Source organism: Lissotriton helveticus, chromosome 5_1, assembly GCF_964261635.1.
Source record: "Lissotriton helveticus chromosome 5_1, aLisHel1.1, whole genome shotgun sequence".
NCBI lineage: Eukaryota > Metazoa > Chordata > Amphibia > Caudata > Salamandridae > Lissotriton > Lissotriton helveticus.
This window is the reverse complement of record NC_136065.1, coordinates 1,345,163,562-1,345,180,523: the sequence shown is the minus strand read 5'-3', so window position 1 is coordinate 1,345,180,523 and position 16,962 is coordinate 1,345,163,562. Positions and strand designations below refer to the sequence as shown.

The 16,962-nt window shown below is 48.5% G+C and overlaps 1 protein-coding gene across 4 annotated transcripts in view; it reads right to left on the bottom strand.

Annotated features, from left to right (window-relative positions):
• Positions 1 to 16,962, bottom strand: part of INAVA (innate immunity activator) — a 115,400-nt gene that overhangs the window by 31,749 nt on the left and 66,689 nt on the right. For 3 of the 4 annotated variants that reach the window (XM_078644228.1, XM_078644227.1, XM_078644225.1), the window contains exon 2: positions 5,399 to 5,516. In XM_078644228.1, the coding sequence (XP_078500354.1) occupies positions 5,399 to 5,453 (55 nt within the window). In that variant the 5' untranslated portion in view covers positions 5,454 to 5,516. Of the gene's footprint in view, positions 1 to 419; positions 716 to 5,268; positions 5,517 to 16,962 lie in introns of all 4 variants that reach the window. The other variant, XM_078644229.1, reaches the window with a different exon arrangement.

Genomic DNA, 16,962 nt, shown 5'->3' with positions numbered 1-16,962 from the left:
GTAGGGCATGTTACCTTTCACAAACAACACTCACTGCCTAATCTAGCCGAAGTTTGATTGCTATGAAACACAACATTTCATTTGTGGTTTTAGGGCAAGTGTGTACCTCTGTAAGAAGGAGGCAACAACATATAGCTAGGTATGGGAATATATTTAACTTCTACTTTGTGCATAGCTCATGCGGTGGTGACTTGTTAAGATCCATCTGCTGGAACAAGCACATATGGCGACAGACTCCACAAAGCAAACACCCTATCAGTGCAAGAGCAATCTCCTACTGACCATTGGAACATGGTCAGTCGAACTGCAGCAGAGATGCACCACACACTACTTACAGAAACAGAACAAGGAGCCTGGAACTCAGATAAGAAAAGCAATGCTAAATACAAAACGTTGCTACTAATAAAAGCAAAGCCTACCATAGGTTTCGTTTCGTAGTAGTGGACACCTTCCCAGAAGGAAATGTGAAAGGAGTTTGTTGACAACCGTTTACAGAAGGGCAGAGTTCACAAGGTACGAACCTGTAGACAACTATAAAGGCTTTAACATCAAGAATTCTATAAACAACCTGAATCGAATCCCTGGTCTACCACCCTCTGTTCACGGCTCCGTTACCTCCCAGTGAGGTGGGCTCTGAGGCACATACATTCATAGATTGCCTACTTCCTAGGCAGTTCTACTTGCCAACTGGTATATTCTTGCTTAGTAAGTGGACCTTGACAGATGCTGATTTTAACGCGCAATATTTGCTGTTGCCAGCGCTATTGCTAGCGCGCTTGTTTTAACTTACCTGATTTTGTATTTTGATTTTCTTTCTTTTCTGCACTTTCCCCTGGTTTTAACAGGGTCTTGCCCCCGTCCCCATTCCGCACATAATTGTTTCCCGCACTGCCGTTTTGGCGGGCCTGGATCCCGGGGGTGGCTCACTGCGGGCGCCATCTTGGATTGGGCAGTAAGTCTAGCTTTAGGCGCCATCTTGGAGCGTCCTCGCGCTCGCGCCACGATTGGAGAGCCTATTTAAGGCGGACCCTGGCTCTTGTCAGGTCTTGACAGATGCTGATTTTAACGCGCAATATTTGCTGTTGCCAGCGCTATTGCTAGCGCGCTTGTTTTAACTTACCTGATTTTGTATTTTGATTTTCTTTCTTTTCTGCACTTTCCCCTGGTTTTAACAGGGTCTTGCCCCCGTCCCCATTCCGCACATAATTGTTTCCCGCACTGCCGTTTTGGCGGGCCTGGATCCCGGGGGTGGCTCACTGCGGGCGCCATCTTGGATTGGGCAGTAAGTCTAGCTTTAGGCGCCATCTTGGAGCGTCCTCGCGCTCGCGCCACGATTGGAGAGCCTATTTAAGGCGGACCCTGGCTCTTGTCAGGTCTTGACAGATGCTGATTTTAACGCGCAATATTTGCTGTTGCCAGCGCTATTGCTAGCGCGCTTGTTTTAACTTACCTGATTTTGTATTTTGATTTTCTTTCTTTTCTGCACTTTCCCCTGGTTTTAACAGGGTCTTGCCCCCGTCCCCATTCCGCACATAATTGTTTCCCGCACTGCCGTTTTGGCGGGCCTGGATCCCGGGGGTGGCTCACTGCGGGCGCCATCTTGGATTGGGCAGTAAGTCTAGCTTTAGGCGCCATCTTGGAGCGTCCTCGCGCTCGCGCCACGATTGGAGAGCCTATTTAAGGCGGACCCTGGCTCTTGTCAGGTCTTGACAGATGCTGATTTTAACGCGCAATATTTGCTGTTGCCAGCGCTATTGCTAGCGCGCTTGTTTTAACTTACCTGATTTTGTATTTTGATTTTCTTTCTTTTCTGCACTTTCCCCTGGTTTTAACAGGGTCTTGCCCCCGTCCCCATTCCGCACATAATTGTTTCCCGCACTGCCGTTTTGGCGGGCCTGGATCCCGGGGGTGGCTCACTGCGGGCGCCATCTTGGATTGGGCAGTAAGTCTAGCTTTAGGCGCCATCTTGGAGCGTCCTCGCGCTCGCGCCACGATTGGAGAGCCTATTTAAAGCTCCCCCCTCCCGCGCAGCGGGACGCGCAGTTGTGGACGCCGTCGCTTAGCCGGAGTCGTGCCTGAGTCCTGCCCGTCTGCGCTCGTCCGCGTCGAGGCAGCGCGGGGCAGGGCAGGCTCGGTCGTAATTGCTATCTCAGCGTTTCATCGCGCTGCCAGGTATGATATTTTATACACGTTCGGAGCTGTTGGCCATAGGTCATCGGTCCAGAAGCTCTGTGTGTAAGCCTGTGGACCCTTTAGTTGGCCCTTACAGCTGCGTTTGTGAAGGCTGGTCTCTTAAGAGCCCAACCAAAATACGATCCTTGGAAAACGTCGTCCCTGTCATACGGCCTCGTGCTGTTTCGCGAGATCTCCGTATTTGGTGTCTTAATGTGAGATCTCTTGTAAAGCACCACCTGTCCATCTATGACTTGATAGATAAAGAGGATCCAGACGTTTTCTTAATGACAGAAACCTGGCTTCAGGACTCTGACTCTGCCATATTGAACTTGGCATTTCCCCAGAACTATACCATCTTCACCTCTAATAGGACCACAAGAGGTGGTGGCATTGCTATGGCTGTCAAATCCTGCTTCCCAGCAGAATGGAAGCCATCAGGACTACCCGCATGTGAAAGCGCCATTTTTAAAGTCGCCTTCTCCCATCAGTTCACCTTCAGTGGGCTGCTGGTCTACCGCCCCCCCGGCAATGACTCGGTATTTAGATCCGCCTTGGCCGATATGGTCAGTCCTATAGCATTGGGCTGTGCCAACTTTAATATTCTGGGTGACCTTAACATCCATTTTGATAATGGGTCATCCACTACCGTTAGCTCCCTGTTGGCTGACTTGGAAGCTCTCCAACTTATTCAGCTTGTCACCCGTCCAACTCATGTTGGAGGCCATATCCTTGACCCCTTCTTTTCCACACTCGAGGGGTTAAGGGTGTCAGATCCAAGGAGGATAGGGTGGACTGATCATCTACTTGTAGAGGCACTTTGCCCGGTCCATGACAAGCCGTTTATATCCAGGGAAAGGCTAACTCTTAAAAGGCCGTGGTATAAACTTACGCTGGAGGAGTTCTACGGTATATTAGAGCGGAAACCTTTAAACAATCTCACCAATGTGGAACAAGGCTACCAACAGTTTTGCCTGTGGGTAACTGACGCCTTGGACTCTCTGATACCTTTACGATGGGCGAAAGGCCGAACAAAAGTACCTAGCCCCTGGTATAACGAGTCTTTGGCAGAATTGAAAAGATCCTGCCGTAAGACAGAGAGGGAATGGAGACGCTCATATGACCCGGCCCAGAAAATCCGGTATTTCACTGAGTTAAAGTTTTATCACAGAGCTATATGCAGAGCTAGAGCTGCATTTTATGCCCAGGAATTTGCCACCAGTACCAACCGCTCAAAACTGATTTTTAAGGTACTGAAGGACCTAATGAAAAATAGATCCTCAGCAGAGGCGATTTGCACAGACTCACACTGTGATAAACTGGCCTCTTTTTTTGTGGAGAAAGTGGAAAAAATATATCACGGGTTCGACACACTCCACCAGGATCGAGAAGCCACTGTCTCTGATACATTGGATCATGAGCCTCTGGCTATCTTACCTGAATTGTCGGTTGAGGCTTTTGACAGACTCAGCCTCAAGGTCAAATCAGGTTCCCCGGCGGACCCGCTGAAGCCTGCCTTCATTAATACACTCTCCCCGCTGTGTCGTAATCCCATACTGGATCTCATTAATATGTCCCTGTCTTCTGGAACTGTACCCGCGGCCTGGAAGCAGGCAGTGGTTACCCCCATATTAAAAAAAGCAAATTCTGACCCCCGACTGCCAGAAAATTACCGACCTATCTCCCTGTTGCCGTGGATTGCCAAGGTAACAGAAGCGCATGTCAACTCGGTTCTGTCCGAGCATCTGGCTTGCAACCAGATCTTGGACCCCAGCCAGAATGGATTTAGGTCAGGACACAGTACCGAGAAGGCACTACTTTACATCTTGGAACATCTTCGCCAGGTACTTGACATGGGTCATACCGCAGCGCTTATATTATTAGATTTAAGCGCTGCTTTCGATACTGTGTCCCACCAAATACTTATCCAGCGCTTACAGGAGGCGGGAGTGACGGATGTCGCTCTCCAATGGTTCCGGTCCTTTCTGGCTGATCGTACTTTTAAAGTGGCTATACCACCTGGCCAATCCACTACTTACCCCCTGAAGACGGGGGTTCCTCAGGGATCTTCACTGAGCCCGACTATATTTAATCTCTATGTGAAACCGTTGGCTGGTGTCGTCAAACAGTGGGGCCTTACGATGGCCTCATATGCGGACGACACACAGCTAGCGGTGACACTTAGCGGAGACCCCGAGGTAGCAGCTTCGAGATTCCGTGCGGGTCTCTTGGCAGTAGCAAGCTGGCTTCGCACCAACTGCCTCCAGTTGAATGCCACCAAAACGGAGGTATTGGTTCTTGGGAAGCAAGCTGAGCTATGGGGTAATCAGTGGTGGCCGTCAGAGCTTGGTGTCACACCTATTCCAGTGGCTGGAGTGAGAAATCTAGGAGTCTGGGTAGACTCTGCACTTTCCTTCAAGGACCACACCATGAAGGTGGCTGCCACATGTTATGGAATACTGCGTGGTATTAGGCCAGTCTTGAAGTACTTTGATCCCCCTACCAGACAGCTCGTAGTTCAGGCCTCAATACTATCTAGGCTGGACTACGGTAGCTCACTGTTGTTAGGGGTGAATCAAGCGGAGGCCTCTAGGCTCCAAAGAGTACAAAATGCCGCGGCACGAGCCATTGTGGGCCTTCCCAGACACTGTTCGGTGTCGGGCACCATCATGGCCTTGCATTGGCTCCCGGTCAGACAGCGAATCAAGTTCAAGGCGCTGTGTCTGGCCTTCAAAATTTTGAAAACTTCTTCGCCACCGGCACTTGTTACTCTGCTTACACCCTATGTGCCATCGAGATCTTTAAGATCGGAGGGTCTCCATTTGGCTGTCTGCCCACGCTTCAGGTTGAGCAGGATGGGTGGCCGTTCTTTTAGGGTTCTAGCGGCTGGCCTATGGAACTCGCTACCAGTCCACATTCGTGCTCTTGAGGATATGTTTGCCTTCAGGCAGGCCATTAAAACTTTCCTCTTTCCAGTTTCTGGCTAATCTTTTTAGTGTGTTATGTTATAGCATCTGTCAAAGCGCCAGGACGCCCCTTTGCTGGGGCAGCTGTGCGCTCTAGAAATTTTAATAACATAACATAACATAACATAACCTTAAAAGGTAACTTGTCTAACAAAGTTATCCTCCGAATTAACCTTTAAAGATATTGTTATGGGGGAAATGGCAAGTTCGGTGGTAAATGCTCCAGGTGCACAGGTCAGTAGACTTGAGGGTTGTGGTACCTGACTGCACGATGATCACGCTGTCTGTGTCGCTGACCTCCTCTTTGCTCTCCATGGCTACAGAGAAAGTGATGCGAAGATGGGTAGACGGTGAAGGGGAACAGCGAGTTAGTTACCTCTGCAACAACAAACAAAAAAAAACAGGATTTATATACATGAATACAGATTGTGATGAGCTTATGAAACGTTTACAAATGTGCCTTATCCAGTTAAAGTTATTTTATTTCTAGGTTGGTAAAAAAAAAAGCCTTAGTACAAATTGTACATAAAACAATATCAGATTTAGGATTGTATCTTATTCAACGTAAATCTTCTGAGAGTATACTGGTCTCCCTACAAGCTCTATGAATTGCCCCAACACGAGAGAGATCAGCGCTGGGGGTGTGTAGGAAAATGCAGGCCTTTAATACCTCCTAATGGAATGTTGATGTTCTTTGGAAGAAACGAAGTAGTGGTCAAAGGTGCAAAGGCTTAGCTAAGTCCTAGATTTTTTGTGGACTGATAGAAGTTAAACTGTTGATATTAAACTAGGAGAAGCAAAAGGCGAAAGTAAAACTGAAGTCACAGGAGAGGAAAAAACGGTGGTCAAAACCTTAAAGTATGAATTATTAAAAACACTGATCATTTAAAGGACTTGGGGATGTCAGGAGAGCGTTTCTGGATTCCTATGAATTGATTTAATCAGAACTGTGATGGGTGGATTGTTTGCTAGTTGCAAATTCTGCCTTTTATTTAGCATATTCTTGTGTTTGTATCTTCAATCCCGTTCTTATATATTTAAATGAAAAGCAGATAGTTTATTGATCAGGTTGAGTCCTTATTTTTGAAGAACACATATGGTTACATTTGACTGAAAATTAATACACTGTTTACCAAAACGCAATACCCCATCACACGCTTTAGGGTTTTCAACTGCTACATGTATACTACACAATTATTTGATGCCTTTTGAGTGAATTAATTACAGTGCTGTTGTTAAACGACCTGGTTCTCATGTACTTTGAAACAGTCTAAATATGTAACAGTTCAGTTTTCAATGCAGACTAAGGTACATTTCATTGTGTTAGCAATGTTTCTGCCCAGCTATGTGATCCGATATTTACCAATGAAATAAAATGGCTGTGAGCACAGACTTGATTGCTGAAGGCCACGCGCACTCCAATGCACCCTTCACTCTTGTACAGGATTGGTATGCAATGCTTGAATCAAGTAAAGGGCTGATTGGTCAATACCTAGCTTCCACAGCTTCTCCCACAAGAGGTTTTAATTTATGTTATGGCTCTAAAGGTATTACCCTCTGTAGTAATACCAGCCTTGATGACTGTGACCTAGGTTTTGAAGCCATGGGCAAAGTGGGAAATTGCACAGAGCTGCCACTTCCAAGGGACCGCTTGAAAAGTGAACTTTCTATTTCCTTCCGGTCTGTTTCTCCATCTCTGCCATTAACATACAATGCGATATTGGAAGCATTATCAGCCTTGATTTAGCAGAAAATTAATAATTACATTGAAAGGTGTTTTAAACAAGGGCCCTTAAAGTATCTCTTGTCCAGGGACCCCCAAATCCTTAAAATGACACTGGTTACCTCCAAAGGGAAACTAATTGAAGATACCCACTCTTGTCGCCACCAGTGCAGGAAAGACCTGTTGCCCTGGCATCCGTTACGAGAACCAAATACACAAAAAATGCACTCAAGCGCCTAGAATTTACTGTACCGAAAACTGGAAATACTTCTTGCATCTCCACCACCTGTATTCTCATTTCATTTGATCTACCTTTTCAGCTAACTCTGTTTCCTTCTTCTAAATCCTTCCGATCAGGGTAGGCTCGGTTTGATCACCATCACAATTCTTTGCTGCTTCTCTCGTTTCCTCATTTAATTGACTAAATTTAGAGCTACTTTGAAAACTAAATTGCATTGAGGTGATTATCAAGATCAAATCGATGAAAGGCAGTTGCATAATCGATTATTGATTTATTTTGATAAAGGGTTTTGTAATGCATCAATAAAAGGCCAAGAGTGCAGCGCACTGCAAGCCCCAAGGAATGGCGCAGCGCATGTATAAAGGTGTACTGCTGAATGTCTTGTTTTGAAGGACGAAGCAGGCAAAGAGCAAGAAGATGGCCGGTGTGAAGTCACCTGCCGATAAGACCTTCCCCTTCACCTGGGCGAGTGAGTCACTCTCTCGAGAACAGAGCGAAGAGACAGTCAGTTCCTGTCTAGCTATTCGTCTGGAACAGCTAGTTCCTAACACATTCATCACGTGGACTTGGAAGGAAGTATCTGGCCAGGTACGGAGGGGGCCAGGGCCCCGTGCGACTCTTGCTTTACAACCACCAACAGCAGCGAAAGGCAGTCAGACTCACCACTCACCAGCAAGAGAGCAGCGAGAGCACAGCTACAAAACGAGGCTTCACTACAAACTCATAAATAACGGCTGGACACTATTCCGCAGAATATGTCGTAACAAAAGGCAAAACATTATTACACTAGACACGGTCAACATATATAACCAATGCAGTCGACCGTATCAAGTCAGAAAAAACTGAATGACTATAAAAGAGTTGGAACAACTTTTATACCACAATATAATTTTATATATATATATAAATAAAGCGATGCAAGGCCTTAAAAGTAAAGTGCCCAGAAAAAAGCGCAGGTGCAAGAGTTACACAGAATCTCACTATGTTTGACAATTATTCCGAATTAGGGACTGGTCGCACCCTAAAACCTTATTTTCAGTTGCCTATGCCGTTCTCTCTAATCTCCCCTCGCTCCTCTGCCCTGGGGTGTTGAGGCAGCCTAACAGCAGCACTACACAGGCATTGAACACGAACCATCTTCTTCCTCTCCTTTGGGGCCCATCGGGAGAGAGGGAGGAGACAGAAACCGACCACAAACACAATATAAGGAGTGACAAAGGCCGCTTTATTGGAAGCAAGTGCACCTTACAAACACAAAACCCTTGGCCTGTGCCATACAAAACTAAACTGCACTAAATATGAACTACCTAACAGCCCCCCACCCCAACTGGAACGCTCGAGTACAGGTCCCTCCGGCTGCTGTGTCACTTGCCACCAAAATGGTGGCCAGTGACACAAAATGTCCGGTTTTATCCCCTCCCCAGCCCAAGGAAGTCCAAGCCAGCCCAATGTAGCCCAAGCCCTAAAAGGAACCCAGCCCACCTGTGTTGCCGGCTCTACCCCCCTCCCGGGGCCCCAAAACCCCCTGGGGGTAGCAGGCCTCCCGCTGGTCGGCCGCTCCCCCACAAAGCCCTATTCTCATGTGCATGCGTCTTCTTGTCTCTTCTGTTCCCCTGCAGTACTTGAGGCTGACTTAGGACATCACCATGGTTATCCAAAGATGGGTCAACAAGAGCCTTGGCATGACTCAGCCCACTGTGCGCGTCATATGATGGCACCGCGCGTCATCCCTGTCCGTTACACCCCCCGACTGACTTCTTTCTGTGATTTTAAGCTGCTGTCATTTTGTCCTTTCGGCCTGCAATGATTTCTACACGTAACAATGATTATAACGTTCTTTAGCTCAGAAACTTCAATGGTGCGTTATTACTGCTGTTTTATATAGTAAATGAGACAGAATTAGTTGTATTGTAAACATATGCATAAATTGCAAAGTTAATTTAAACTGATTAGCAATACACCATGTTATAGTGGACACCAAATATATATGTTGTATAGTATTCCAACACCTTTAAATCTGTTTTCTGCTATATTGTTCCCCATAAATTATAAAGGCTCAGTATTCCTCAAGGACACGTCCGCCATATTTTTTCACTTTTTAAGTCAACTAAAGCCCCAGTTCCTCGTAGTGCTACAGACAGCGTCAGGTTCCAATAATATGAGGCCTTACTTCGATCCAATCATCAGTGATTATATTTCTTTCACGTCCAATCAGAAAACTGTTCCTGACAACAGTATGGAGGTTCAAGAAGTGACAGTCTTGTGTTGGAATGCCCCGGTTACTTACCGGTAATCTTCATTACTCCGAGTCCATGTCTTCCTCGCCACAGTAATAAACATATGAGCCTCCGGCTCCACACAGAACTCCAGGTAAAATAAAAGAGCAGCGCTCTAGTCTCCCCTCCCTCCTCCAATATGGCCCCAGAGGCTTCATCCAATCCTATAAAAGGATACATATCAACCAGCACGACCTGAAAAACCAAGCCGCAGACATGAAGCCACCACCAGGGCCGGGAGGGAAGGGAAACTATACTGTGGCGAGGAAGACATGGACTCGGAGTAATGAAGATTACCGGTAAGTAACCGGGGCATTACCTCCTCGTCCTGTCTTCCTCGCCACAGTAATAAACATATGAGCCGATACCAAAGCAATCAGCTTCATGTAAGGAAACAGACCACACCATCAGTGCAGCGAAACATATTTTAATATACAGAGGCATAACAACCCAAAAAATGGACAACCTCTTAAGGTACCCCAGCAGATAAAACAGAAGAGGCAAACGAAACAGAACCTCCACCCCCAATCTGGAGGCGGTAATGGCTCATGAAAGTATGTGGAGAAGACCACGTAGCAGCCCTGCAAACATCCTCCATAGACACCCCTTTGAAAGAAGCCCAGGACACAGCCACAGACCTGGTGGAACGACCCTGAACAGGGAGAGAAGGAACCACAGAGACCGAAGCATAAGCCAAAAGAATGGCTTCCTTAATCCACCGACTTATCGTAGACAGTGAGGGCTTCAGACCCTGACGTGACAAACCATAATTCACAAACAAGCAGTCAACCTTACAAAAGGGAGAAGTGCGAGAAATGTAAATCAGCAAGGCACGCCGAACATCAAATAGGTGCAAAAGGGACTCTCCAGCCGAGGAGGGATCAGGACACAGAACCGGAAGAACCACCTCGGCAGACCGGTGAAAAAAGAATACACTTTAGGAACAAAAGTGGGATGAGGGCGCAAGACCACACGGTCCGCCAAAACCAACAAAAACGGGGCAGAACGAAGGAAAGCCCCCAACTCCCCCACACGCCTGGCAGAGGCAATCGCCACCAGAAACACCACCTTGAGAGTCAAAAACTTCAGGTCCACAGACTCCAAAGGCTCGAAAGGAGCCAATTGCAAGGAACGCAAAACCAAAGGAAGGTCCCAAGGAGGAGGACACAAGATAGGACGTGGTCGCCGGAAAGAAAGAGACTTAAAAAGTCGAGCAACCAACGGAGAAATGGAAACCAAAGGCAGGACATGAAAAGCCCGAATGGCGGCCCACTGAGCCCGAAGGGTCGAAATGGCCAATCCCAACACAAACCCATCGTTCAGAAAGTCCAGAATGCGAGCCGGATCCAAAGAATCCAACGTCAGTCCATGAACAACACACCAAGAAGCAAAATGATCCCAATGCTTGGCGTAAGACTTAAGCGTAGAAGGCCTCCGGGACTGTTGAATGACACCAGCCACAGCCACCGAACAACCCTCACGTATCAGAGACTCCCTCTCAAGAGCCAGGCCCGCAGACCCAGGGAACGGAACACAGGCAGAGGAAGAAGGGACCCATCAGAGGGTACGGCACGAACGGCAAGGGCCACCCCGGAGACACAGTCAATTCCTTCAGAAGGGGAAACCAAGGGCGCCGCCGCCAACAAGGAGCAATCAGAAGCACCAACGACCCCTCCCTCTAGATCTTCAGTAACACAGCTGGAAGCAGGGGAACAGGGGGAAAGCATACAGCAGACCCTCCGGCCAAGGGAACAAAAGGGCGTCCACCCTCCAGGCATCCCGGCAAGGCATAATCGTGCAAAAACAACGGGTCTGGGCATTGTCCTGGGAGGCAAACAGGTCCACAATCGGACACCCAAACATCACCTGCAACCTCCTGAACATCCACCTCTTGAGAGACAAGGACCCCATGGAAGGAAACACCCGGCTCAGACAATCCGCCATAGTGTTCTCCGCACCGGGCAGGTAGATGGCAGACAGGGACTCCAGATGCACCTCCGCCCAAGAACCAATCCGACGAGCCAGGCAACTGAGGGAGCGAACCCTGCACCCCCCTTGATGGTTCACATAAGACATCACAACCTGATTGTCCGTCCGGATCTGCACGTGGTGACCCTGAACAAGATCCGAGAAGTCCAACAGACCCAGAAGGACGGCCTTCAGCTCCTTGTAGTTGGAGGAACATGACAATACAGACTGAGGCCAAACCCCCTGAGTCGTCGAATCCCCCAGATTAGCACCCCACCCCAGCAGGCTGGCATCGGTAGTGACCATGCGGGTGGGAACAATCAGAAAAGGGCGGCCCTTGGACAGACGACCTCCGTCCAACCACCAACACAGGACCACCCGAACATCCTCCGACAAATGAACCAAAATACCCATATCGAGGGAACAGGGGTCCCAATGCGACAAAACGCGGGACCCCACCGGGTACATGTGGAGGCGAGCCCACGGCACCGTCAAAAACGACGCCGACATCAGAACCCGAACCTTCAACCAAAGGCTCACAGGATGAGAACGCCCCAACAACAGGTCACGAACTGCAGACATCAGGGACAGAATCCCGGGAGGGGGCAGGAACACCATCCCCAACAGAGTCCTGCACAGAGCCCCAATGAAAGCCAATTCCCGCGCAGGAACCAGGGAGGACATCGGCACAATCACTAGGAACCCATGATGCTCCAGGACATGGCACACCCACTGGACATGCAACTCCGCCTCAGGAAGAGAAGAAGCATAAACAAATGTCGTCCAGATAAGGAAAAACACTGACGCCCTCCCCATGCAAATGTCCAATAAGAGGAGCCAGAACCTTAGTAAAGATCCTAGGAGCAGAGCAGAGCCCAAGGGGCAGTACCTGGAAAAGGAAATGACGACCCAGCACGCAAAACTGGAGAAATCACAGAGAGGCTGGAGGAACAGGGATATGCATATAAGCATCACACAAGACCATTGAAGCAAGGAAGACGCCCTGAGACATCAGAGGAAGGATCAACCGAAGCGAAACCACATTGAACTTCATGTGAGGGATGCAAGCATACAACCACGTTAGGTCCATCACTGACCGAAGAACCCCAGTGCGCACGGACATCAGGAACAGGATGGAATACACACCCAACCCCAATTGATCGCGGGGAACAGGAATCACCGCCCTCCTGACCACCAGGGAATCGATGCCGTCCCAAAAGCGCCAATCTCCTTACAGGGTCTCCGGGACAAGGCGTGGCCTTGAAACAGTCTGGGGGAGTCTGGGAAAACTCAAGACGAACACCCCTCGAAACCACTCGAAGAACCCGTATGTCCGACACAGTCACGCGTCAATAGTCTATGAATCAAGGGAGACGACCCCCAACCGGGCCGACACCAGGAGCGAGCCCTACATGAATAGGAAGTGGGAGCGGAGGAGGCAGAAGCACCAGAGAACCGGGACTTGTCAAAGAAAAGAGTACCCCGGCCACGCCCCCTTCCATGAAAGGGCCGACCATCCAGGAATGAACAAAAGCACTCAGTGGAGAATATACAGCGCAGCACCATCTATCCAGGAGCGAAGAACAAAGGAAAACACCAGAAAGCAGGCGCACCCGCTGCTCCTAGAACGCCAGTGTAGAAGATGATAGAAAAACAATGCAGCTGCAAAAGTGCGCTTCACCGCACCCACCATTACGCACAGCAAAATCCCGCAGCGGGTATCGTGTACACAAAAACGTGAAAACGAACCCCTGACCACATACTTCCATACATGTATCCATATCAAAACAGAAGAACGTATAGGCAAAGAATCAGTCCCAGGGCGCTGATACCGCGAAAACAGAACGTCCACTAGATCCACCAAAAATGCAGGAAACACCAAGTTCACACGAATGTAACCCAGCACCACCATTAGGCAGCACCCAGCACAAAGCGACCCCGGACATCAACGTCCACAACAACGACAGAATCAGCAGCAGTAGCGTCAACCACCTACGCCTCATCATCAGGAGGAACAGGCACCTGACCCTGCAATGCCATAGCCATAGCAGAAGGAATCAAAGCCGCAACAAATCAAAATAATGAATTGCCACCTCTGACCCAGAAGTCCATTGCAAGGACCCAGGAGCAGGAAAGGCTAGAGAACCACGCCCCATCACATCCACACACGAGTGGACGAGTGGAGTCAACACAAGCAATGAACAGGACAACATGCCTGGCCGAAAAAGGCCCCGAGGTAGCTAGGCAACCACATAAATCAACCCAAGCATGACTCCAAACACATAAATGCATTGAAGAAGAGCCGCGCGCATGCGCAAAAAGACAGCCAAATACCGCCTTGCGTGGTCGGAGAAATCCGAAAGCTGATCGCAGCTAAAGAATATGCCCAGAACTGCAGCAGGCAAGGAATGCGGCCGGGAGCCTCCGGCCCCCACAACAAGCGCACCCGGCCCCGGCAGCAGGTAGGGAAATGCGACCGGGAGCCTCCGGCCCCCACAGCAAGTGCACCCGGCCTCGGCAGCAGGTAGGGAAATGCGACCGGGAGCCTCCGGCCCCCACAGCAAGTGCACCCCGCCTCGGCAGCAGGTAGGGAAGTGCGACGGGAGCCTCCGGCCCCCAGAGCAAAGGCACCCGGCCGCGCAACGCCCGCTCAGCAGGACGCGCGGTCGGAAACAAAAGAAAAACGGCTTCCAGGAACCCATGCGTCCCGCAAAACAAGCCGAAAGAACAAGCCCAGAAGTCCGCTAAAGCAGGACGAGAGGCAATAATGGCAAAAGAAGGGGGCAAGAAAATTTAAAAGTACGAGACAAAATGAAAAACACAATCCACAAAGTGCATAGAAAAACAACACTAGCACAACACTACTACCCCCAAACTCAATACCAAAAGGGCAGAAGGGGACAGCTCAAGCAGGATCCCAGCCCCACTCACCTGACCAGCAGGGAAAAACATAGCACTCGGAGAAGTGCAGAAAAAAAGAACAGGTCGTGCTGGTTGATATGTATCCTTTTATAGGATTGGATGAAGCCTCTGGGGCCATATTGGAGGAGGGAGGGGAGACTAGAGCGCTGCTCTTTTATTTTACTTGGAGTTCTGTGTGGAGCCGGAGGCTCATATGTTTATTACTGTGGCGAGGAAGACAGGACGAGGAGGTAATGTAATACACAAAATGGCAAGAATCGACCCCAGGACGGAAGTCCAGAGGTACTCAGTGTTCAGACACGGAGAACCAACAATATGACGCGAGGCTATTTCTCTTACATTTGGGACAGAAGGAGCGGAGAAAAGTGACTGAGAAATAGAGGGGGTGGGCGGAGGAGAACATTCTTTCATGCTTATCTTGGCAGGAACACCTTGTCCTGTGTGAGAATGACCACACTGTGCGGCCTCCAGTGTGACACAGTCGGCGCCCCGGAGGCAGTCAGGTGGGAATGAAGGAACAGGAGTCTGTGCTAGGTGGACTGTACCAACCATGGGTTTGGGGTGGAAATGAGAATGCACTGACGTATATTACACAGCGCCTGAGGAATGAGTCAGACTATTGAAGTGTATGCAGCCAGTGATGCAGGAATGAGTGAGCCTTCACCACTAGACGGTAGGAGGCAAGGGATGGTGGAGTGAGCCTACCTTGAAGTGCTTTGGATAAATGAGTGTTCTACTGAAATGTACGAGGGCAGTGATTGGCACAACGTCAGTAGTTTGGGGGGGGCGCAAGACCCCCGAAGCCCAGAGATAGAAATAATGTAGATTCATACAACAAGCGTATAACGCGAGTATCGCCCCTGTGAATCACTGCCATACAGATGCAGTAACGGCGTGCTATGGCGAGGGACTGATGGCTCCTCATGGTGGCGCCGCCAAGAGTTGTCAATAAGAACCACAGACCCTCCCTGAAAAATGCTGCGACAAACACCAACTCATTGACCTTCTGCAACCTTCTTGCCTTCTTCCTCCTTGGGGTGCCACCCGCCTGGTACCCACCCTTCGCTGGGCAAAAATCCAGGTCTAGCTTTACTGCCTGGGGCTCTCAGGATAAGAGAAGCCAGAAACAACAAGATCCCAAAAAAACACCTCTTCCCTGCTGGCTGATTCAGAGGAAGCTAAGTATAGCTCCTTCCGAGCACTACTACCTTTAATTAGTAATACCAAGGAAAACAGAGGCTGCTTAGTGGCAGACAGAGCTGGGCCTGTTAAAACATGGAGCAAGGCCGAGTCACCTTCCGGGCTCCGGAGCGGCAAAGCAAATTTGTGGATCAAGTCACAATCATCCTCTAAAAGCGGTCCCTAGCATCAGTACAGTATTACCCATAAAGAAGTGATGCCTTAAATGAGTACAAACTCTCCCAGTCTCCCATACAGAAGTGTCCCCTGTATCAGTAAAGAATCTCTCATGTATCAGAACAGATACATGAGATGTCCACAGAACCAGCAGTGCCTTCCCTCTGTAAATTACTTCATAGGAAGAAGTGGCTTCATTTTTTGCAGTTAAGAATCTCCCATGTAGAAATGGCCCCATATTTCAACAAGCATTGGCAAAGTCAATAAACTTGATATTAGCTATCAGCCTTTTGGGTTTGTTAGTGCTTGTTTTATCTTTTTTTTTTGTAAAAGGTTATTGTTGGGGAGCTACTGAGCCCTTGAAAATTAAAAAAATGTTGCTTAAAAGCAAAACCCTTTTTTGTCTCAAAAAGCACAAATTGCCAAATGGTTCCTGCACCGAAGGGAACTACTTTGCTTGTGGATGAGTTCCTTGTGAAGAGAACACTGCTCTTACGCAGAGTGAAGCTAGCCAGCAGCTGACGTGGGCTGACCCACTGCCCCATACTGTGTGGTGTAGTGGGTGGTAGGAAATGTTGAATGGCACATCAGACCAATGGAAGAATAGGGCTGGCTGAAAGCCTATGTAGGTAAGTAAGTTTATGATATAAACAATGTTGGTAACATCAAAACATCTTGCCTAATATCCCATGTAATAGTAGTCCTCTGCGTTTGTATTTCATGTCTCACAGGAGTAACACTGCCCCATGCTGAATTTGTCTCTCCTATGTATCCGGACAGAATGGCCCAGGTGTTAGTCATCTCATGTACGTGTATGGACCCTCCCTGTAGAAGCTGCCTCCTGTAGCAACTTAAAAATAACCTTTGTAGAAATAGCCCCACAAATTGCTATTCCCCGGAGAGAGCGTAATATATTCATTTTATATATTGGACACGTTTGCTCACGTGGCAAACACAGCATAGATATGGAAACTGTGAAAAAACATTTGAGGAAAAAGAAGATGCAAATTCAGGGGCGTTTCTACAAAGCTTCATCAATCTCCAAGAATAAAATAGAAAGTTGTAGGCTTAAGGTTTCTTGGTGGAAATTGCTGAAATTCCTCTTCCTACACCCTGAATAAATTCCAACAAGCAAATAATATTTTAAGATCTGAAATGGAGACTTGCTGAAACAGTCGAACTGGTAAGAAGGAAAAGAGAAGGGGACTGTACCTTGACAAATCAGCCAAAACAGCTTCAGAAATGCTTGGAAAATTGCCTATTTCAGCTAGATCTCAGCAATAACCAATACCCTTATCATTACATACAATCCTCACTCCTTTCCTCTACAACATCTTC